This window comes from Hyaena hyaena, unplaced genomic scaffold (genome assembly GCF_003009895.1).
Source record: "Hyaena hyaena isolate Hyena2069 unplaced genomic scaffold, ASM300989v1 scaffold_556, whole genome shotgun sequence".
Lineage (NCBI taxonomy): Eukaryota > Metazoa > Chordata > Mammalia > Carnivora > Hyaenidae > Hyaena > Hyaena hyaena.
In genome coordinates, this window is record NW_024081189.1 from 123,722 (window position 1) to 147,211 (window position 23,490).

The following is a 23,490-nucleotide window of genomic DNA, read 5'->3' on the forward strand; positions in this document are numbered from 1 at the left end:
AGAGAGAGAGACAGCGTGAGCAGGGGAGGGTCAGAGAGAGAGGGAGTCACAGACTGAAACAGGCTCCAGGCTCTGAGCTGGCAGTCAGCACAGAGCCCGACGCGGGGCTCGAACCCACGAACCGCGAGATCATGACCTGAGCGAAAGTCGGACGCTTAACCGACTAAGCCACCCAGGCGCCCCAATGACAGGAACATTTTAAAGGGGGCTGGAGGAGGAAGCCTTGGTCATTACAGAGCAAACTTCCTTATTAGGTTGCAAACCTCTTGATAAAGATTCTTTTGGATCTTTTTATCTCCGCCCCAATATGTCGCACAGTACCTCGCATATAACAAGCAACGGGAAAGCAAATTTTTGTAGCACCCTTGATCCTCAAGTATTAACTAGGAAGGGAATGCTCGAATCTAATGAGCATTTTAAAAACAGAATTAAACAAACAATAACAAACAATACAGAAATAGCACTAAAAGGCTAAATGGCAATTCACCAGGAAACCATAAGGTCAGAAATATCCCTTAAATAACATTCAATCTCGTTCCCTTTGTTCTAATCCTGTCCCCACCCGGCAGCCCTCAGATCTGTAATTTGGTTTTCTAAGTGAACCCACCCAGCCAGTGAGGGCTGTCAGGTTGGGACTTCTGTTCTAAATGTAGAAACCTGCTTCAGCTGTATTAAGAAATACGATGTCAACCTCCAGCGGAGGTATTGAGCTAGATACCAAAGGCACACACATTAATCCGAGAGGATCTCTTTGGTTCTTACTTGAAACCATGGGTTTAAAATCCCTGTGAAGGGGCGCCTGGGTGGCTCAGTCGGTTAAGGGTCTGACTCTTGATTTTGGCTCAGGTCACGATCTCAGGGTTTGTGAGATCGAGCCCCATGTCGGGCTCTGCGCTGACAGCGTGGAGCCTTGCTTGGGATTCTCTCTCTACCCCTCCCCTCGCTTGTGCTCTCTCTCTCAAAATAAACAAACAAACCCTAAAAATTAAAAAAATAAAATCCTTGCGAAAATATGAATTACTTGGAATCTCTAGCTATCCTTTATCTTTCCTGAGATGGGAAAAGGATCATCGAACATATGCACCTAGTTTTACAAATTTTAAGTTTTCCCTACTCTGCTATCTTTCTATATTTTTTCAGCAGATCTGGCTTGTACTACCTCCCGTAATCAAAGACATTTTAGTGTTAGTGCTAGTAAATTATAGCAAGCCTTTCTTAGAAGCCCTAAATCATATCTTTTGAAGACAACCATTTCAATTTCAATAAAAAGGCAGCGAGGGAGCCTAAAAAGGCAGCTTGCAATTAATTTTACAAAATCTCCCAGCTGGAAAAGTACTTGAAAGACAAAATAGGGTGCAATTATTTTTAAAGAGTTTTATGCTAATTTTATTTCCAATCCCTTGCCAACACACACGCGTGCACGCGCGCACGCACACACACACACACACACTCATCCTTAAACTATTATCAGAAATCTAATATGTGGTGCTTTGGAAAGCCAGAAAACGAGATAGCACAACGGCATTTTAGAAAGCTTCCATCTCATCAGTGACATTATTAACCAGGATCTCAAAACTATGTTTGATAGCGAACTTTTTCTGCTCTGCATTTTGACACATGAGAATTTAGTAATAAACTGACCCCCAAAACAGAGACCTAGATTAAAAACAGTTATAACAACGGGAAACTAACATCACAACCTGCTGGCATAATGGTGGCCCTTTATTTTCTTATTAAAGCTGCCGATATTCTGGAACCCCTTTCTGGCTTATTTGTCACTTTGTCATTAACTACACATTGGCATGGAGTTGACCAGGTTCTGCATTTTGAAGGCCCTTCTGTTCTGGCACCCTATTTTCAACCATCTGATAAGGCAGGTACTATCATACAGCTTATAGTATCCAGAGCATTCTTTTTTTAATTTAAGTTTATTTATTTTGAGAGAGAGAGAGAGAGAGGCAAAGAGGGGCGGAGAGAGAGGGAGAGAAAGAATCCCAAGCAGGCTCTGCACTGTCAGGGCAAAGCCTGATGTGGGGCTTAATTAAACTCACAAACCATGAGATCATGACCTGAGCCAACATCAAGAGTTGGATGCTCAACTGACTGAGCCACCCAGGCACCCCTGGAGCATTCTTTTCTTTTTTTTCTTTTCTTTTTAATTTTTAATGTTGGTTTATTTTTGAGAGAGAGAGAGAGAGAGAGAAATGGGGGGGGGAGGGGGAGACAGAAGGAGACATAGAATCCGAAGCAGACTCCAGGCTCTGAGCTGTCAGCACAGAGTCCGACATGGGACTTGAACCCACGGACTGTGAGATCATGCCCTGAGCCGAAGTCGGTCACTTAATGGATCAAGCCACCCAGGTGCCCCTATCCAGAGCATTCTTAGTGCTTCTGCAAGCAAGTCTCAACTTTTGGGTTCAGAAAATATCGTCAGTGTGAGTCAACATTAATGAATGGCAGGGGGAAAAAAACTACACATCTACCCACTGAACAAAGTTCCCGCAGAAAATAAGCAGCAAAATTTCAATACATTGACCAAGTGTTCCTATTTTTAAAGAAAAATCCCTATACTTAAAAAAAAATCACTACCAGGCCCCCAATGCTGCCGAATTCATCAGAAAGGAACCGTTTAAAACAACAGATTCTCTCTCTCTCTCTGCGATGACACATGTAAGGTCACATCTGCATTCTGCCTTAAAAGCAACCCCATTAGGCTCTCATACCATGTATCGTTTCAAAGGCCAGTTAACTCTCTCAACACCCTCCCCCAAGCAACCTTAAAGTAAATAAACTTATTATACGGCCATGTTCCTGCAGAAGTTTGAATCACACCAAGAATGCATCTCCTTAAAAGGAAATGTTTTCCCTCCCCTTGCATCCTGTTATTTAAGCTATTTTAAGTACTTGTCTAGAGAAGGCTGAGCCAGAATCCAAGTGGTTTTGATTTTAGCTGCCGTTTTAACACTGCCCATGTCCAGGTGGTATGTGGTGCAATCTAGCCCTTCAAATCCATCTTTTGGGGGTGCTACTTCGCTTATCAACCTGACAGAAAGAGGGGGATTTCCTTTGACCCCCAGGTTGTGCGTGTATGTGTGTGTTGCTTTAGCCATCTGTCTAAGTCTAGTGTCTTTCTTTATAAAGAGGTCACATATGCAACCTCTTTACCCACTCACCCTGGACAGTGCTCATTAGGACTTAAAGGACCAAGCGAACCAATCAAGTACAGATGCACATCCTTCCAGAAGAGCCCGGTTTACAAGTCCCGTTTAGTTTAACCAATATATTCTGCACAATTTTTCTCACCAAAAAAAAATGACGAAAGGAACCTACGTGTCTGACGATAATGCAATTTACGCACATGTGCGCACACACACACGTGATCCTGAATGCCCGCGGAAACACACAGAATGTTGATTTAGAAGACTCAGCCAAGAGACTTGTGCCGAAGAATTTAGATTATAGTCCAGCCTAAGATCTAAGCAGTAACGTCGAGCTTTCATGAGGCATTAAAACTTTAGAAAAGGCAGCTGCTAAACATCTCCAGATGCTTCACTCAACACGAGTTTTGCCTTTCACAGCTTCTACCTATTGACGTAGCACATTCCAGCACGTAGAAGAGGCAGTGTGCTGAGTCCCAGCTAAGGGCAGAAGGAAGGTTGCTACCTGAGAGCTCATCCTGATAGCGGATCCTCAGAGGTGGAGGTCTAGTATCCCGGGAGGCTGGGCAAGATTAGAAGGCTGAGGGGCACCTGGGTGGCTCAGTCGGTTAAGCGTCCGACTTCGGCTCAGGTCATGATCTCAGTTCGTGGGTTCAAGCCCTGCATCGGGCTCTGTGCTGACAACTAGCTCAGAGCCTGGAGCCTGTTTCAGATTCTGTGTCTCCCTCTCTCTGACCCTCCCCTGCTCATGCTGTCTCTCTCTCTTTCTCTCTCTCTCACAGATATAAATAAAACATTTAAAAAACTGGAAAAAAAAAAAAGATGATTAGAAGGCTGAGAGACCAGGCGATCAAAAATGTTGACTATCGGGGCGCCTGGGTGGCTCCGTCAACTAAGAGTCTGACTTCGGCTCAGATCATGATCTCACCGTTTGTGGGTCTCTGGGTTGGAGCCCTGTGACGGGCTCTGTGCTGACAGCTCAGAGCCTGGAGCCTGCTTCGGATTCTGTGTCTCCCCCTTGCTCTGTCCCTCCTCCACTCACATTCTGTCTCTCTCTCTGTCTCTCTCTGTCTCTCTCTCAAAAATAAACATTAAAAACTTTTTTTAAAATGTTGCCTGTTGATCCTTTCCCACCACAAAACTTCCGGCAGCTTGGCATCATTTCCCACCTGCCGCCACTCTCCCACTTAAAAAACACACACGCACCTCTGCCCACGCGCCCATGAGCGCGTTCTCATGCACGTGTGCTCCTGCTCTGTACCTTGCACATCCACACATTTGTGTGTCTATCTCCCACACCATGGAAACATGGTTTGCGGCCTATCCCAAGGCCTTCATCTCTAATAGTCCCCTGATGATTAACCAGATGTGTCAAACAGCCCTGGGGACAGGGTTGGACTATAGTTTTTATTCTTTAAGTCACCATGAAACAAATACGCATCTGTGTAGTTTTATTGAATACTGAACGTAAATGAAACGAGCCCACTACTCTCTTTGTGGCATCGTCCTGGTGTGGTTTTGATGTACTACAGAATATCAAGTAATTCGAAACAACTCCGCTTCCTGTGAGGAGAAAAAGCACCATTACCAAAAAATTTTTGACTTAGTGTGCCGGGCGGCCACAAAGGAATACAGCCACGGTATTCCTAGTCATTTACGAAACCCCGTTATTCTTTTATTTCAAAACTGCTGAATTTGTGCTTTGTTTTTTTTTAAGCTCAGTAGCGTGCTTAGGAAAGAAGTCAGATGTCAGTGTTTGTAGGACTAAAGCCAATCTGAAAAGATTTACATTAAGCGCATTTATCTTTATGACAACTAATCACCCAAAGGGCTTCCAGCTCTGAAAGTTTTATTTATTCTTGTTGTTTTTTTTTTTTTAGAAAGAACTTATGTGGCATTTAAATTAAAACGGAAACATTATGAAGTAGGAAAAAAAAAAAAAACAGAACCATGGCTTCTGCTATCCCAGTGGGAAATACTGGAAACAAACATTGAGAAAAGTGAAATAATTAAATGAAAATGTACTGCTTGGAGTGGAACACTAAGCAGGTGCAGAAAATGAAAGAAGAGCTTTAAATCTTAATACGCAATGTATTGCTAGTAAAGAGAATTTCAAAGCACTATTAATTGATTGGACAAAACCTACGATTAGCGGTAATTACAGAGTTTCTTCACACACTATGATTTTGCTGAATTTCTAAAGAGATAATCAAGGCTATTATTGTTAATAGATGGGGGAAAAATCACATAATGATTTCCATATTTTGTCACAACCGAACAGACAAAGTAGTCCTCCCTGCCCTCCCCTCACCCATAAGAAAGAATTGTGCTTGATGGGAAAATCAGTTCTAGAGCTTGTTTTTATTTATTTATTTTTTTATATTGTTATTTATTTCTAGGAGAGAGAGAGAGAGAGAGACAGCGTTAACAGGGGAGGGTCAGAGAGAGAGGGAGATACAGACTCCGAAATAGGCTCCAGGCTCTGAGCTGGCAGTCAGCACAGAGCCTGACGCGGGGCTCGAACCCACGAACCGCGAGATCATGACCCAAGCGAAAGTCGGATGCTTAATCGACTAAGCCACCCAGGCGCCCCTAGAGCTTGTTTTTAAAATCACATTTCCCTGGGGCACCTGGGTGGCTCAGTTGGTTAAGTGTCCAACTCCAGCCTAGGTCATGATCTTGCAGTTCATGAGTTCAAGCCCCGCATTAGGCTCTGTGCTGAGCACTCAGAGGCTGGAGCTTGCTTCGGATTCGGGGATTCTGTGTCTCCCTCTCTCTCTGCCTCTGCCTGCTTGCGCTTTGTCTCTCTCTCTGTCTCTCTCTCTCTCTCAAAAATAAAAATGAACGTTAAAAAAAATTGGGGGCACCTGGGTAGCTCAGTCAGTTAGGTGTCTGACTTCGGCTCAGATCCTGATTTTACAGCTTGTGAGTTCGAGCCTTGCACTGGGCTCTGTGCTGACAGCTCAGAGCCTTGAACCTGCTTCAGACTCTGTGTCTCCCTCTCTCTCTGCCCACCCCGCTGCTCTCTCTTTCCTTCTTACGCTCTCTCTTTCCAAAATAAACAAACATTAAAAAATTTTTTAAAATTTGAAATCACATTTCCCTGAATGAAACAAAAGATTTCCATAACACCTTTGACAGTGTTACCCGAGGCCTCCATAACTATCAATGAAAAACTATGAAGCTTTTTAAAGGAAAATCAAAAGATTCAGCTGGGGCTTTAAACACTATTCTAAAAGACAGACTACCCACAAGCCCATATTATGCTGAAAAAAAAAAATATATGAATTTTATGTGCTACAGTGTGATGGCCAAAACCTTTAGTAATAAATTCCACCACGATGAAAATCTTCATAGCAAAGGCCCCTTTAGTTTACAGATAATGGCAGAGTCTCAGGACATGAAAAGATTATGTATAATTCCTTGGGAGTCAGTCCATGAAATATTGATTGAGAACCTGACACGCGGGCAACACTGAGCTAGCTCCTGAGCGGGGAACGCAAAAGAATTAATACGCAGAAGAGACAGAAATTGTGGACTCCACAATTTCTATTTATAGCATATAGTGTAATAAGGGTCTGCATATCTTAGGAATTTAAAAAAATTTTTTTAAATGTTTATTTTTGAGAGAGACAGCGAGTAAGTGCTGGGGAGGGGCGGAGAGAGAGGGAGACACAGGATCTGAAGCGGCTCCAGGCTCCGAGCTGCCAGCACAGAGCCCGACACGGGGCTCGAACCCACGAACCGTGAGATCATGGCCCGAGCCGAAGGTGGACACTTACCGACTGAGCCCCCCAGGCGCCCTGTCAGGAATAAGTATGATTATTAGGGACATCAGTAGGACATTGGGTCCAATCTGCTGCCTTTGGGAAGCTCCTTGTCTACCCTACTGTTCTACAGTGACCCTTTCCTTCAGGCCAAGCTCTAACTGATCCCTCACGTTTTGTACTTAACCCTGGCTCCTGCACGGTGATAACCAGTCAACCGTCTTTCTATCTTTAAAGCTTTTAAGGAGCAATTCAGCTCTTTTATGGATAAAGAGTATTCGAGTTCCCTCAAACAAAACATATTTGAAGAGCTTTAATTTTAAAAAGATCTTGCACAACGGTTTCCAAGATGCTGCACATGAGAACAAGGCCCGTATTAAACAATAAATATTTATATGAGGAAGCGAGGCCTTTAAGATTCAATAATGGCAATAATAAGTCGTAGTCCTTACCCCAAAATTCTATTCATAAAGACACAAATTAGGCTGTCCGTCATACTGAAAGACGAATATAAGAAAAAAAGTTTTGGGGCGCCCGGTAGCTCAGTCGGTTGTGCATCTGATTTTGGCTCAGGTCATGATATCGCCGTTCGTGGGTTCAAGCCCCGCGTCAGGCTCTGTGCTGACTGCCAGCTCAGAGCCTGGAGCCTGCTTCGGATTCTGTGTCTCCCTCTCTCTCTGCCCTCCCCCTGCTTACACTCTGTCTGTCTCTCCAAAATACGTAAACATTAAAACATATCAAAAAGAAAAAAAGAAGGTTCAAACGATACACAATTCTAAAATAATCATGACAATGATATTTCTACAGAATAATAAGATTTCAAAAATCTTACAGCCAAGAATTCACCTGTTATTTCCTTGCAATCAATCTAACATCAGGACAGTATCATGTAGTGCTCCTTATGGTAAGTGGTGACTCTGGTCAGTTAAGAGCCTGCTTTTTTTTTTTATAGACACACAGAAAATTGTGTTCGATTCAGGCTTACCCAATTTTTTCTACTCAGAATTATTTTTTTAATGTTTATTTTGAGACAGAGAACGAGAGTGTGCACACACGTAAGTGCGGGAGGGACAGAGAGAGAGGGAGAGAAAGAATCCCAAGGGGGCTCCACACTGTCAGAGCAGAGCCCGAAGCGGGGCTCGATCCCACGAACCATGAGATCAAGAGCTGAAATCCCTGAACCGAAATCAAGGGTCAGAAGCTTAACAGACTGAGCCACCCAGGTGCACCTCTACTTAGAATTCTGATGAGATTACGAATAGTGACTTTGCTGAGGCATCATTATTCTTCTCAAGGCCTGCTGTTACCACTAAACACCTTCACAGAAAATGCTGGTCAGAAATGTACGGGAATAGAAATGTACACATCCTCACTTTTCATTAATGAGGTTTGTAACCTAGGTCAGAGAGTCAATTCTGATTTAAATAACAAATCATTATGATCTAACTTTATACCCTTTGATCAAGGGCATATAAGTAGTCCACCTCTCTAAGCCCATGTTGCCTCATGTGAGTACATACATCAATAATCAGTTATTACCCTGTTTTCTCACTATCTTCTATCGATTGGACGCAAGCGCTGAAATTTGGAATGTAAATACTACCAACTGCTTCCATAGCTGCTAAACTCGAAAACATGTTCCGTGACGTTTAAGGAAAAACCAAATGGCATGCTATGTCTTCCCATCTGAATGTGAGAAGGCTGAACAGACTGCGTTATCCAAAGGCACAGAATATACATGAAGAAGGCCATGAAGCCAAGCTAATCAGGGAAAGGCAAAACATCAGCTAATAATCATCACCTACTGTTTTCAGGGGTCACACATCCCTCTGAGAATACGGTGAAGGCTCCAAGTACTCTCCTCAGAAATACATGCTATATAATACAGTAACAACAAAAAAATTTATCTAAAAATTTCAGGAGCCATGGTGGCCCCCAGTTAAGGACTGGTACTCAGGATGAAAAACCTTTGACCATATCAGATAATCTACCTTTTTTTTTTCATAATTGGTATGCTGTGGAATTTATTTCATCTGACCATTTTTTTTTTTTACAAAGAAGTACATCACCATGTTTATTTATTTGTTATCTACTTATTGTTAAGTGATCTCTACGCATAACATGGTGCTTGAACTCATGACCAAGATCAAGAGTCATGTGCTCTGCTAACGGAGCCATTCAGCCAGCCCTTGACCATACGAGATAACAGAAGTAATTAGAAATAATAGCTTAAAGTGCTGCTCCTAAAACTTGATCGCACTGATTTTAACTGTCTTGCCCTACAGTTCATGATTAACCATTCATATAACTTTTTAGAGAATTAACTTTCATCAGGGCCACATAAAGATCACTTTACTATAGGTAATGCAGTAAAAAAAACACTTACCAACTTTCGCAAAAGCCTCTTTGAGTTCATCAAGCTCATCTTTGGAAATCTGAGTGGTAGCCATCTCCTCCATTTAAAGATCTAAAAGAGAAACCAAAAAGGCTTAAGACTAAAAGATGTCGGCGATGAATCTATTAGAAGCATTCCTGTGAAATTCTCATCTTACAGATAATTTAAACAGAATTGCAAACGGCTAAAGGCATTTGAATATGTGCCCATATTTTATAGCTAAAGCCATCACGAAGAAAACAAAACACACGAGAAGTCATGATTTACCAAAAGTTATTCAGACCAAAACCATCTCTGAATCTTCCTTCCAAGAACAAAATCTTACACTCCTAAGTGTAAGGAAGGGTCAAGTTACCCAGCAACGACAGGAGAGAGGTACATAGTAGAAATTCTTGGTTGTTTGTGCCAAAACTAAAAGTCAACATTACCTGACCAAAGACTCATGTACAGTTTAACTGTTTGATTAAGCCCTTAATCTCTCTTTCTTTCATACTGGCTCTTTACATTTTGCCAGCTGTATAGAGAGAAGATTGACCTGTAATATCGTGTAAGTTTAAGGTGTATACCACGATGACTGGATATACCAATATATTGTGAAATGATTACTGCAGTAAGGTTAGTTAGCATAGCCATCACCTCACACAGTTACCATTTTCTCCACTAAGTCACTTTAAAATCATTCATTATGGGGACATCTGGGTGGCTCAGCTGGTTAAGCATCTGACTCTTGGTTCTAGTTAAAGTCATGATTTCCCAGTGTGCAGTATGAAGCCCCGCGTCAGGCTCTGAGCTGACAGCGCAGAGCCTGCTTAGGATTCTCTGTCTCCCTTGCTCTCTGCCCCTCCCCCGCTCACACGCTCTCTCTCAAAACAAATAAACATTTTTAAAAAATAAATAAACAGGGGCGCCTGGGGGGTTCAGTTCGTTGAAAGTCCAGCTTCTGCTCAGGTCATGATCTTGCGGTTCGGGAGTTCAAGCCCCGTGTTGGTTGGGCTCTGTGCTGACAGCTCAGATCCTGGAGCCTGCTTTGGATTCTGTGTCTCCCTCTCTCTCTGCCCCTCCCCTGACTGTACTCTGTTTCTCTCTCTCTCTCAAAAATAAATAAACATTGAAAATAAATAAATAAATAAATAAATAAATGAAACCATTCCTTGTGAAAACACTGATTTTCAAATAGGATACTAACACCTATCAATCATTCCCGTTAAAGGTGTTGACTGGAACAAATTCTATTTGTCTTTGGTATATAAGTACACACAAGTGTGTGTGAATAAACATGTCCCTGTTCATGTAACTTACAGTGTTTGGGTTTACACCCTTTCCGATTTGGACCTATTTTACCTATTTAACCAACAGGGCTGGGGGTGGCAAACTATGGCCCGTGGGCCAAATCTGGACCACCACTTATTTCTACATGACCCCCAAGCTAAATGTGGTTTTTAAAGAAGAACATTTGCAGTCAATTTTGATAAGGCACATTAACTTTGAACCCTAATTAAGGGAAAGATTATCCGCCTCCAAGAATGAATTCTATGTTTCTCATCCGTACATGTGTATTACAAACAAGTACTCTATTAGTAGTAGTGGTGGTGGTAGTATAGTCTCAATTTTGTCAGCAAACTTTCGTGGAAATAATATTATTACAGCCTTGATATTAATAATATAATATTTTTGATTTTGCCTCTTGGCCCATAACATTTATGATCTGGACCTTTACAGTAAAGGTTTACGGAGCTCTGCGATAGAGAAAGGAGGTCTGTATCACAATGGGTAATCCCCAAATACGAACCTATCAACAATTTTGGGACAGAGAGGAATGCAAATAATTATGTGTTCCTTTGGCTTTGGTTTTTTTTTTGGGAGGGGGGCTTTTGTTTTTCTCTCAGTCTTTTTTTAAAGGATATTATTTTTATAGCACACTTTTAGGTTCATAGCAAAATCGAGTAGGCAGTACAGAGATTTCGGGCTAATACACTCTCCCGCATTCACACGCACAGCCCACACCGTTCTCAACGGCCCACACCAGAAGCGGCTCCTTTGTTAGAATCGATAAACCCACAGTGACACGTCACAATCACCCAAGTGCACAGTTCACCTTAGAGTTCATTCTTAGTGCTGTACCTTCTATGGGCTTCGACCAAATACATAATCGCATACACCTGCCAGGAAAGTATCAAACAGAATGATAGTTTCACTGCCCTAAAGGTGTTACCCTTTCAAACAAGTACTCTAGGTGTTCAATTTCACAATCAAGGCAAGATACAAACTGGGGCTGCTCTGTACCCCTTTTAGATATTTTTTGTTAGTAGTTAAAAATCTCCTCCCCGGCTCATTGAGAGAGAGGTAGGCCGCACCTGTCTTTTTCACAGCCATAGTTGTTCTCTCTAGAACTTATTACAGTCCCAGGTGTACAGTAAGGCACTTAATAAAATAGTTCTTTAATAAATTCAGCCATCCAACAACTACGTGCCGAGCGCTACATTAGATAAGTTCATATTAATATTAATTCCCTAAATGCTGACAATAGCCTTAGGAGTTAAACATTCTTACCCTCTTTTTTCTTTTTCCTTAAAGTTTATTTTGAGAGAGAAAGAGAGAGAGAGCCTCAGCAGGGGCGGGGCAGAGAGAGAAAGGGAGAGAGAGAATCCCAAGCAAGCTTTGTGCAAAGCCTGACATGGGGCTTGAACTCACAAACTGTGAGATCATGACCTGAGCTGAAATAAAAATCAGAGGCTTACCCAGGCACCCCACCCTCTTTTTCCTCATAAGGTAACTTAGGTTCAGACGGAGCATGAAACTGGAATTCAAATAGCTTTCTCAAATCCCTGGGAAGTTTCCAAACGGCCATAGGATACCATTAGCTGTGTTTCCAGCACAATGCAATATACATTTATAATGACTGGTATTTTAAAAAATTTAATAAAGACAGACTTTTATTTACTTAATTTTAAGCATTTTATTATTTTTAGTAAGTAAACTTTACTCCCAACTTGGGGCTTGAACTCACAGTCCTGAGATCAAGAGTCGCGTGTTCCAGTGACAGAGCCAGCCAGGCGTTTAAAAAACAGAAAACAGAACTTACTTCGTCATAAACTTTTCTTACCTAGGCTGTTAAAATGTCACTAAAGAGGAACGACCTTCTCAGTAGATAAGTTGGGTGAAAACTCCTTTCAGAGTAGTCTGAGGCTCTAGAAGGTAAAGAAAGATCTTCAGTTAGATATGAGGGAGGCATTTTCAAAAGTTAAAAGTAAAAAGCGATTTTTCACACGTTAGGCTGTAATGCAATGACAGTACTTTTAAAAAGTATCCTTTATTTTACTATTATGATGTGCGACACTTCTGATTACAAAAATACTATATAGGATTTACTCCAATTTTCCTTTCTTTTTAAAAATAAGGTTATTTATTTATCTTGAGAGAGGGCACAAGTCGGGGGGAGAAACAGAGAGGGAGGGAGAGAGAGAATCCCAAGCAGGCTCCACACTGCTTGTCGGTGAGATCGTGACCTGACTCCCATGACCTCCCCCCACTGAACCACCCAGGCGCCCTCCAATTTTCTTGACGCAGGTTTTAAGTGGTCAGGTTTTCGACACGATATCGTTAACCATCTCCATGAACTTTACCACACAGAACAGCGGCACAGAAAGTTTGAAAGTGAGACCGTCTCAGAAAATCCAAAACATGTGGCCTCTCCTTTATCTCTAGAGGTCCTTTCCAGTTTGGGCAGTTTGGGCATCCGTGGTGATCTAAAGTATTTGAGTTAAAGAAAAAAAGACTAGTGATTTTATTCTCCTACGACCATATCACTCCTTTACGAAAGAGAACCTTAGATAAAGAAGGTTCTAGACGTAGCTCCCCCTCCTGCCCGACCTTTCATCCCTGCTGACTAAACCGTTCTCCCCTTTGCAGGCAGCAAGGCTGAACAGGGCAGAAATCTCTTTCCCCTCTTCACGTTCCTCCCCAACGCATACACCTCTATCCTCACAAGCTTTTACCCATATTTTAGGCATCTGTGTGTGCCTAGTTCCTGCCCTCAAGGAATTTACAGTCTGGGGAGGGCAACATATAAATAATTATAACTTGACACAAAGGGAGTTAGTGGCTACAGCAAAGGGCAGAAGGGAAAAGGCTCTGGGGACTTGGAAGATTATTCATTTCTTTTCAGATAGGCCAGGAAAGAAGTAGTTTTATTCTTCCTGCAAAATTAGGAAATAGACCTCACAGAAATGACCTCAAAGCAACCATTTCCTTAAAAAAATATTAATACAGGGGCGCCTGGGTGCCTCAGTCAGTTAGGCGCCTGACTCTTGATTTCGGCTCAGGTCACCATCACTCGGTTCTTGGGTTCGAGCCCCGCGTAGGGCTCTGCACTGATAGTGTGCAGCCTGCTTGGGATCTTCTGTCTCCCTCTCTCTCTCTGCTTCTCCCTTGCAGGTGCTCACTCTCTCTCTCTGTCTCTCAAAAATAAAATGAGTAGACTTTATTAAACTATTAATACAGTTGGAAAGTACACTTATGGTGGTGGGCGTTGAGCAATGTGTGGAATTGTCGAATTACTAGGCAATACATCTGAAATGAATACACTCCAATAATAAAAATTTTAAAAGTCGACCTAACTCAGCATTAAAAAAAAGACACCAAAATATCCTTTCAGGTTTTCTAATTTCTTATTCCTGTCTAATTGCCTTAATGAAAGCCTAAAGTAACTTCCTTTACACCGAAGGGGAGCAAAATAGACCACCCCAAAATCTGCCTCTTTGGCATATCAGTTTAAGCTGGTTATTTTTACTAGCGAACACCGGCAGGGCTCTGGAGACTGAGAAGTTAAGCTTTTGTACGAAATCTTAACATTCATAAGGGAAATCTCCATTAGAGATTTAGTGTCTCAGCCTAGAACAGTAAGAGACTATCGAAATCTCTAGAAAGGCTTGTTAATGGAGGAAGGCATAGTCTTAGATCTGCATAATGAGTTTATTGTCGTTTACTGCGCTTTGCCTGGTTACCTCCCTTGACCGACTCCCCACCTCCAACAGTGTCTCTAGTTTTTAGCCGAAAAGTGCCATTTCAGGAGGTGGCTTCTGCTATTTCAGAGAGGTGCTCAGTTTTCCTGGTCTCTCCCAAGGATGCAGGAGGTATACGTGTTATTAAACTTCTGAATGTCTCCTGTTAACCATTCTCATGCTGATTTAATGAGAGCCAGAGAACCTCGAAGGGCAGAAGAAAACATTTTTTTCTCCCCAACAACACCTGAACCGCACAGGAGACTTCAGGAAGCACATCTGAATAAGAATAAAAAGAATTAGAACATGCACATATTCCCAAAACAGCATTTCCACGCAAGATGGTCCAGGATAACAGAAGAGTTTAATTTAGGAGTTTCTCACTTAAATAAACTCAATTTCATTGATTTATAATTATGTAAAATAAAAGCTCCCCTGAGGCACCTGAGCCTCACCATATATGCGTTAGTGGCTAACAGTCATCATTTTTTTAAATGCTGTTTTTATGTCTATTTATTTACTTTGGAGAGAGAGACAGCAATGAGCAGGGGAGGGGCAGGAAGAGAGAGAGAAAGAGAATCTCAAGCAGGCTCTGCGCTGACGCAGGCCTGAACCCTCAAAACTGTGAGATCATGACCTGAGCCGAAGCCGAGAGTCTGACGCTTAACGGATGGAGCCACCCAGGCGCCCTGATAAACGTCACACAGTGTTTAAAGTAGCTTCTGTAATGTGGGCTTTTTCCCACGATAAGCAAAAAAAAAAAAAAAAAAAAGTTTTTTTTTCTTAAGACTACTCACAGGAGTCTGATGGTATCTTTGTTTTAAGTTTATGTATTTATTTTGAGAGAGGTGGGGGGGCTGCCAGGGAGGCTGTTAACATTAAGGTTTAAAAATTAAAATGTTACAAATTTTTATTAAAATAATTTTTTTTTACATTTATTTATTTTTGAGAGACAAGAGTGAGACAGAGCGTGAACAGGCGAGGCGCAGAGAGAGAGGGAAACACAGAATCCAAAGACAGGCTCCAGGCTCTGAGCTGTCAGCACAGAGCCCGACGTGGGGCTCAAACCCACGAACTGCGAGATCATGACCTGAGCTGAAGTCGGACACTCAACCGACTGAGCCACCCAGGCACCCCCAAATTTTTCAAATTAAATTACAGGAGCTCTGTTCCTCTTCATGGGGGCATTCCTTGCACTTTAGGGCCTTTTTGTCTCAAAGCAAACATCCTAGACTAGGGCTGATGAGGCAAAACAGAGACTTCGACATCATTATCGCCCTGTGTCTGTGTCACTTAATCCTGAGTACCTGTAGCAAGCAGCGGATCCTCAGCCAGCAGGCAGTGTGTTATCATGGAATGATGGGAAGGCTGGGATGTGGGATCCAACAAGGTCAATGTCCTGGTTCTGCTCTTTACTATAGCAGTGTGTCCACAAGCAAGATTATTTTATCGGACCCTCAGTCCCCTCATTTGAAGACAGCAATAATAATAATACCTACTTCCTTCAGGTCCTCATGAAGATTAAGTATGACATATGTAGGGGCGCCTGGGTTGGCTCAGTTGGTTAAGCGTCAGACCTCGGTCCATGTCATGATCTCACGGTTCGTGAGTTCGAGCCCTATATCTGCACTGGCAGGGCAGAGCCTGCTTGGGATTCTCTCTCTCTCTCTCTCTCTCTCTCTCTCTCAAAATAAACTTTAAAAATACAAAGAAAATTTTTAAAAAAGGATGGCATATGTGAAGGCACGCCATAAAATATAAATTATTCTACAGTAACTTCAGATCCTTAATGAAAGAAAACAGGGAATAAATGAATACCTAAATCATTGTGAGAGGCTATATAAAAATAGGCAGAAGTTCTAATAAGAACCTTTTAAATGGAATCTATGAAAAGTTATTCCATTTTCCCTGTAATTATTGACTACAGAGTAGAAAGATATCTTTCCTCCATCTTCAAAAATCGTAAGCCTTTAGTCAGTATCATTTCAGAAGGGTGGGCCTAAAGAAAACCTGTCACAGCTACTTTTCAGCCACGACTCAATTTGGCTCCCCTCATCAAGGTCAGTTTCTAAATACAACTTGAAGTGTGGCCAGGAGATATTTTAAAAAATGCAAAGTTTACTTTCAGTATTTCAGGACCACTTTAAAAAACAACAAACAGCTAGTCGATATTGTCATATTCCTCTCAATCTGCACACGTTTTTTTTCCATCAGCACTGAACAATAAAAGGTCAAGAGGGAAAAAGTAAATTTACTTGCTGAATCAAAGTTTAACCTTAAGTTCACAGTACACGGTTGACAGGCCAAAAGAAAAGGGTGACCTCTGAAACACGTCTTTTTTCTCAAATATCTTACCAACAAATGAACTTTATTTTACATGGGGGAGAGAGAGAGAGAAAGTGTGCTGCCTATTTAAAAAAAAAAAAAAAAGAAACATATTTTCCTTCCATTTAAACATAGCCGAATGAAATCCTAATCAGAAGGAAAAGCTCCCAGGGTCTCTGCATTTCTCTGAATTCTCTCACTGCAAAGCACTTTGATCTGTCCCAAATTCTGTTTTTTCCCTAGCTCCTATGCCTGCCTCCCCTAGGACCAAAAAAAAAAAAAAAAAAAAAAAGAAGAAGAAAAGAAAGAAAAAAACCTCAAAAAAACAACAACAAAAACCAAATCCTCTCTCTCCCCAAATGTCTGAGACAAAGCAAAACAGATTTTCAAAAAAGGGAATAGAATAAAAAGCAAACAAAACCTTGTTTGTTTGTTTTTTTCATAAAAGGATATGGTGTGTGACTGGGGCTGAATCCAGGGCGTCACCCCGTAGAGGAATCTTGGGCCCATGAAGTCATCCCTAATTACAGAGTATGCCTAACAATGCGGTAATTATGAAAGCACTCGGCTGGCTCATTTAACTATACCTCAACCCCCAACACAAATCTTTGCTGAGAAAGGTGTACGGGACAAGGAACTACCTGAGACCGTGACTCAAATTCCCCGGAGGTGAGGAGGGGTGCCTGTTTTCATCCCCTAAAGCGATTCACTTGAGGAATCGCTGCGGACTGAATAATCTATTTACTAATCTTGGCCCTTGGGTACCACGTGGGGCGGGAGGCCCGGCACCCACCCTGGGAACCTCCTCCGTGGATAATCAGGAGTTGCTGATGAGCTCTGGATTTCTTTTTCTGGAAACCAAAAGGGAACTGCAAGATAAAAGTGGTGGTGGGGGGTGGGGGGGCGGGGAGGGAAGGCTATTCAGCCCCGGACTTGGACTTGATCTCAGCCACCAGGGTGCCGGGGAAATACAATTGGGAACAAGAGGCCGGTTACCTCTATCAGAGATTTGACAAGACATATTTAAGCTCGCATCGCAAAGGAGAGAGCGACAAAGGGTGGCCGGAAAACATGGAAGAAGACACTATTTCACAATAAACGAAGGGAAAAAAACTCCATGGCCACTGCTCCGTATGAATCATTCGAGAGCTGTCAACAAAAAGGGGCGTGTATGTCCCCTTCCTTTGTCCAAATCAGGCAGCGCTTCGGAACACCCACACTTCACATACCTGTACCAACAGAAACCGCCGCCCTGCCTCCTCCCTAGTTTGGCAAGTCACCAGCACTGGTCTCCAGGTCACATGGTCCCCAGCCCGACGCGGAGCTAAAAGGCGCCCTGCTCTTACTAGGACGACTCAAGCCCCAAGCCTGTATTTCCAAATGACCTTCTAGATGTCACCTTGAACGGTCTCCCATCGTCACTCACTTACCCGTTTATATCCCAGCCTTCGCTGAAGGCTTGGTAGCTACCAGGCCGGGGGTGGGTGCTGTGCATGTGGAGAATTAGGACCCAACGTCCCCTTCTCTTGAAGAGCTTACTATCCAGTGGGAGAAAGAGACAGAGACATCACATTGGTGCTATCATGCTATTAAGAGTTTTATTTCCTGAGTGGTGAGAGTCAGGAAAGGCTTTCCAAAGAGGACCTTTTCTTTAAAAAGTTTATTTTGAGAGAGAGAGAGAGAGAGAGAGAGCAAGAGAGCACAAACTGGGGAGGGGCAGAGGAGAGGAAGAGAAAGAAAATCCGAAGCAGGCTCTGCACTGTCGGCGAGGAGCCCGATGTGGGGCTTGAACCCACGAACCGCGAGATCATGACCTGAGCGGAAACCAAGCGTCGGCCGCTCGACCGACTGAGCCACCCAGGCACCGACTTTTGAACTTTATCTTAGAATTCCTCAGAGAGAGATCACGGGTGAAGGCATTCTAGACACAGACAGAAAGAGAAGACTATATGCTGGAGCTGGAGAGAGAGAGTGCGGTCAGAGCACGGTGCCTGGGGTTTAGGACAGACCCAATCGGGAGCGGAAGGTCAGGGTCCAGTGTAGAAGGGCTGCGCTCAAACTCTGGACTTGACCCGCTAGCCAGGGGAGAAGGAAGGTCAGTGAGGAGGATGCCTGTCCGGAAAGTCAAAGCATCTACACTCAACTTACTCTTCCATTAGCTCCCCTTTTCAAGGACCCCTCCTGCTACATCGGCTCTCCCTTTCAAGCTGCCCACTTCCCTCCGTCTCCAGGTTTCCAAATCCGAGGCTGAGGTCTGGCCACAAGAAATGGAGGGAGGGTGGGGCGCCTGGGTGGCTTAGTCGGTTGAGTGTCCGACTTTCGCTTAGGTCATGATCTCGCGGTTCGTGGGTTCGAGCCCCGCGTCGGGCTCTGTGCTGACTGCCAGCTCAGAGCCTGGAGCCTGTTTCAGTCTGTGACTCCCTCTCTCTCTGACCCTCCCCTGCTCATGCTCACGCTCTCTCTCTCCTAGAAATAAATTTAAAAAAAAAGAAAAGAAATGGAGGGAGGGTGAAGCAAAGAATGAAGTGGGCTGGATTCTTCCAGCATACCCCTGTATTCCCTCAGGTCCCACCTAGTCCAAAAGCCTTTTAGCTGGTCTATCTCCAGTGTTGTGTCCCTCGAAGGTAATCTTTACCCTGCCCGCTCTCTGGAGAGAAGACCTACGATCTGCTCTACACAAAACAAAGTCCCACCTTTTAGGCACAGCATTCAAGGCCCCACATGTTTCTGTACTGCTACCTGCCTAGCTTTCCGATGTCACTTCCCATCACGTGCCCGGCACCCTTGACTCACTCTAGAAAGATACCGTTTCCCAAGCAGGCCACGTAGCTTCCCGTTCCCATGCCTCCTCCTCTGTGCTTGTCTCTGGTGGAATGCTCTCCACCCATCTCCCATCTGCTCTCCACAAAGCACCTTTGAGGAGTCGCTTCCGATGGAACCCACCTGCGGCTGACAAGCCCCTCTGCCCAGTACTGGCTGTGTTTTCTTCTATAATGGCCAGTGCAGGATTCTTTCAGACAGCTCCAATTTTATTATTATTTTTTTAAATGTTGATTTATTTTGGGGAGACAGAGCATGAGCGGGGGAGGGGCAGAGAGAGGGAGACACAGAATCCCAAGCAGGCTCCAGGCTCTGAGCTGTCAGCACAGAGCCCCGACGTGGGGTTTGAACTCACATACCGAGAGATCATGCCCTGATCCAAAGTCAGATGCTTAAACCATTGAGCCACCCAGGGACCCCTGGACAGCTCCAATTTTAAATATTTTGTTTTACTGCCACAGCCTATGTACCAATGTCTGGATGGAAAAATACAGTCACCACAAGGATAGCATTTACAAGAGGGCTCTTTGATGGAAAGAGCCATATCGCACTCATCTTCATATTTCCATCTCTGATCACAGTGCCTACAGAGTAAGTAATAATAACCAGTAAGATAACATAATAACATATCATCATAAGCTTACGTTATAGCTGACATTTACAGAGGACTTGCTATTTATGTGTGCTCTGCTAAATGCTGTCTACATATTATGTAAGTTACGCCTCAGAAGAAAATTCTCTAAACCGGTCACACTGTTATTCCCATTTTACAGAAGAGCAAATAAGCTCAGAGAAGTTGTGTAACCTTCCCAAAGTCACACAGCTATTGAGAGGTAGAGCCGAGTCTCAAACCCAAGATTCTCAGCCGTTTTGCTATTGTAGACCCCTCGAAGACAGCTTATTCGATGAATTTCTTGCCCCAGCAAGGCTATAGCCTTCAGGAGAGTGGAGTCACAGCTTACTTATCTCTGTATTCACCACAGCACACAGGAAAATGCACACACACAGTGAATTTTCAGTAAGCATTTTCTGAATCAAAAGTAGCCCACAGCTAGTGCCCACGACCGTTTTGATCACGCCGGTCCCCCTCGGAGGAAGCTATAAAATGTTTATGCCTAAAACAGCTTGTCTAATCTCTACCTGATATTCCCAGTCCTCTAGAGCGGCCCTCCTAGGCTCACTAACCAGAGTTACATTTCAATAACACTCAAAATTGGCTTTTTTAAAAGTTTATTTTTAGTTATTTTGAGAGAGAGAGGGGAGAGAGGGAGGGAGGGTGGGGAAGAGAGAGAGTCCCAAGCAGGCTCTAAGCTGTCAGCGCAGAGCCCGATGCAGGGCTCGATCTCACCAACTGACAGATCATGACCCGCTTAACCAACTGAGCCACGGAGGTGCCCCCCAAATTAGCTTTCTGCTCATAACAATCCCCCTGAACATGTCCTGTTACCTCTTACATCACGACCTCTTTCTCCTTGCAGCCCAGGACATCTGTCATCCTACTTGATTCAGTTCACCCGCCTCCTCCACACAGCCCCTCACACTGGGTTCCAGAATAATCTTCCCCAGGGGCGCCTGGGTGGCTCAGCTGGTTGAGCGACTTCGTCCGACTTCGGCTCAGGTCATGATCTTACCGCTCGTGGGTTCAAGCCCCGCGTCAGGCTCTGTGCTCACAGCTTGGAGCCTGGAGCCTGCTTTGGATTCTGTGTCTCCCTCTCTCTCTTCCCCTCCCCTACTCATGCTCTGTCTCTCAAAAATATATCGAGGTTAAAAAAAATTAAAAAAGAAATAAAAGATTGTTCATATCCATCTTCCTCTTCTGTACTCCCAGCATTATCATCCATTGTTGGGTCCCGGGTAGAGGCATGGCTCAAAAAATATTCCAGCTGACTGCAGTGTTTTGAGGGCAGTGTTATTCCCAGCAAACCCAATATCCAACACCTACTGCAGCTGTATTAGGGAAGAAACAAGAGCCTCAGTTTGATCTCAGTTTGTGGGTTCGAGCCCCGCATCCGGCTCTGCGCTGACAGTGTGGAGCCTGCTGGAAATTCTTTCTCTCACTCTCTCTCTCTGCCCCTCCCCCACTCATGCTTTCTCTCTCTCTCTCAAAAAGAAATCAACTTAAAAAAAAAAAAGCGTGTGTGCAAGTGGAGGTAATTAAGTACTCTTACCGTAAAAACAAAAACAAAAAGAGGCTTTGTGGAAAGAAGGCCCATGCCTATAAGAGCATATGGAAGATCACTGAAAAGCTCCTAACAAATGTGACCATGGCTTTGAGAAGAATGCACAGTTATCAGAAAATGGACATAGTGTCCCCTCTAGGCAATACTAACTTGTTCTCGTTACTTTAAAGGTAAAGGGTCCACTAAACCTTGAATTGAAGTCACTAAAACGAATTGCATAAAATATACAGAATACAGGTAACAGGTTTAGTAAAGACTGTATATTATAGAATTCTGAAAGTTCTTTCTTCGAAACATTAACATTAAAACAGGCTGTAAATTCTTGTAAGTAGGCTCCACGCCCCAACATGGGGCTCGAACTCACGACCGTGAGATCAAGGCGTGAGCTGAGATCAAGAGTCGGACGCTCGACCGACTGAACCACCCAGGCGCCCCAAACACGCCGTACTTTTAAAAAATAAGGACACAAATGCTTGCCACGCCTTGTGGCACATTCATTTCCCTATATGACAGGCTTGTGCCTCACCGTACTTAATATTACTTAATTTCAGCCTCTTAAATGCTAAGTAGCGTGAAGAACCACTTCTACTGTATGAGGCCTATTAACTTAGAACATAACCCAACACTCAAGTATCTGTGTGATTCACTTTGTAAGGATTCTTTTCATATGTAAGCCATCACGATGGCACCCATAGTTTTTGTGGGTTTTTTTTTTTTAAGTGTTTCTTTATTTTTGAGAGAGCAAGAAAGAGCAGGGGAGAGGCAGAGAGAGAGAGGGAGAAAGAATCCCAAGCTGGGCTCCCTGATGCAGGACTCAAACCCACGAACTGGGAGATCATGACCTGAGCCAAAACCAAGAGTCAGACGCTCAAAGACTGAGCCACCCAGGCGCGCCCCTGTTTGCACTGTTTTAAAGGAGGTGCACCATAGAGTTCTAGTTGCTAACCACTAACTCCGCTTCCCCAGTTCCCTTGGTGTGTGATGACCATCTCGTTCTCTATTTCTTCCCTAGTCTGGGAGCTCCTTGAAAGCAAGGTTGGTATCTTATCTGACTTTGTATCTTCGCTCACAATGAGCACGTACTAAATGTGTGTTGAATAAACTTTGATGGAGCATACTTAAATAGGCTAAATAGTTGTCTCCTGTGGTTTTAAAAATGCAGTCTGTTAGAGAAAGCTGTGAACAAAACAGTCAACACACAATAATGTTCCCACATTCTTCACACGCAATTGGCTTATTAGCATGCTTTATCTCCTCGTTTAATGCTTCAAGATACTACAAAACTACTCGAGATGTTTGCAGCCTGTCCTTTGAATTGAGCTGAAAGTCAAACAGAAAGGTTCCCTGCCCCTCCCCCGAAATGATATTCTGGAAATCCCTCTATTCTATTCTAGAATCTAGCAAACCCCAGACATCTCATGATTTTGCCCTACATAGCTCTCTTAAGAAATGAGTTCATTTTCTGGAAATACCTCTATTCTATTCTAGAGTCTAGCATAGGCTAGATTCGAATTGATCTTTTTTTCAAGTACTGATATCTATGAGTCACTTAAACCCCAAAGGGTGCCCAATCCTGTGTCATTTCCTGGAGGAATATCAAATACTTCCATTTAAAGTCAATGTTTCCTTTCTTCTTTTTGTACTTAATAATAATAAAAAAAGATAAGATCTTGAAGTAATGGCTATTTAAAAATAGGTTAGTAACCTTTCCACTAATGGAAAAATTCAATTCGAGTTAGATTGAAGACATTCTTTGAATTCTTACCAGACAAGGTAAGAATTTACATTCACAGATATTTAATATAGATCTTTTTATAAGATAGCTTTATATGTGAATAATTTATA

General features: G+C 43.2%; 1 protein-coding gene across 2 annotated transcripts in view; it reads right to left on the reverse strand.

The window, feature by feature from the left end:
* Window positions 1–23,490, reverse strand: part of PLS3 (plastin 3) — an 88,906-nt gene that overhangs the window by 33,746 nt on the left and 31,670 nt on the right. Inside the window, exons 2-3 of one of the 2 annotated variants that reach the window (XM_039256077.1) lie at window positions 12,424–12,508; window positions 9,312–9,392 (exon numbers count right to left, since the gene is read on the reverse strand). In XM_039256077.1, the coding sequence (XP_039112008.1) occupies window positions 9,312–9,384 (73 nt within the window). In that variant the 5' untranslated portion in view covers window positions 9,385–9,392; window positions 12,424–12,508. The remainder of the gene's footprint in view (window positions 1–9,311; window positions 9,393–12,423; window positions 12,509–23,490) is intronic. The other variant, XM_039256078.1, reaches the window with a different exon arrangement.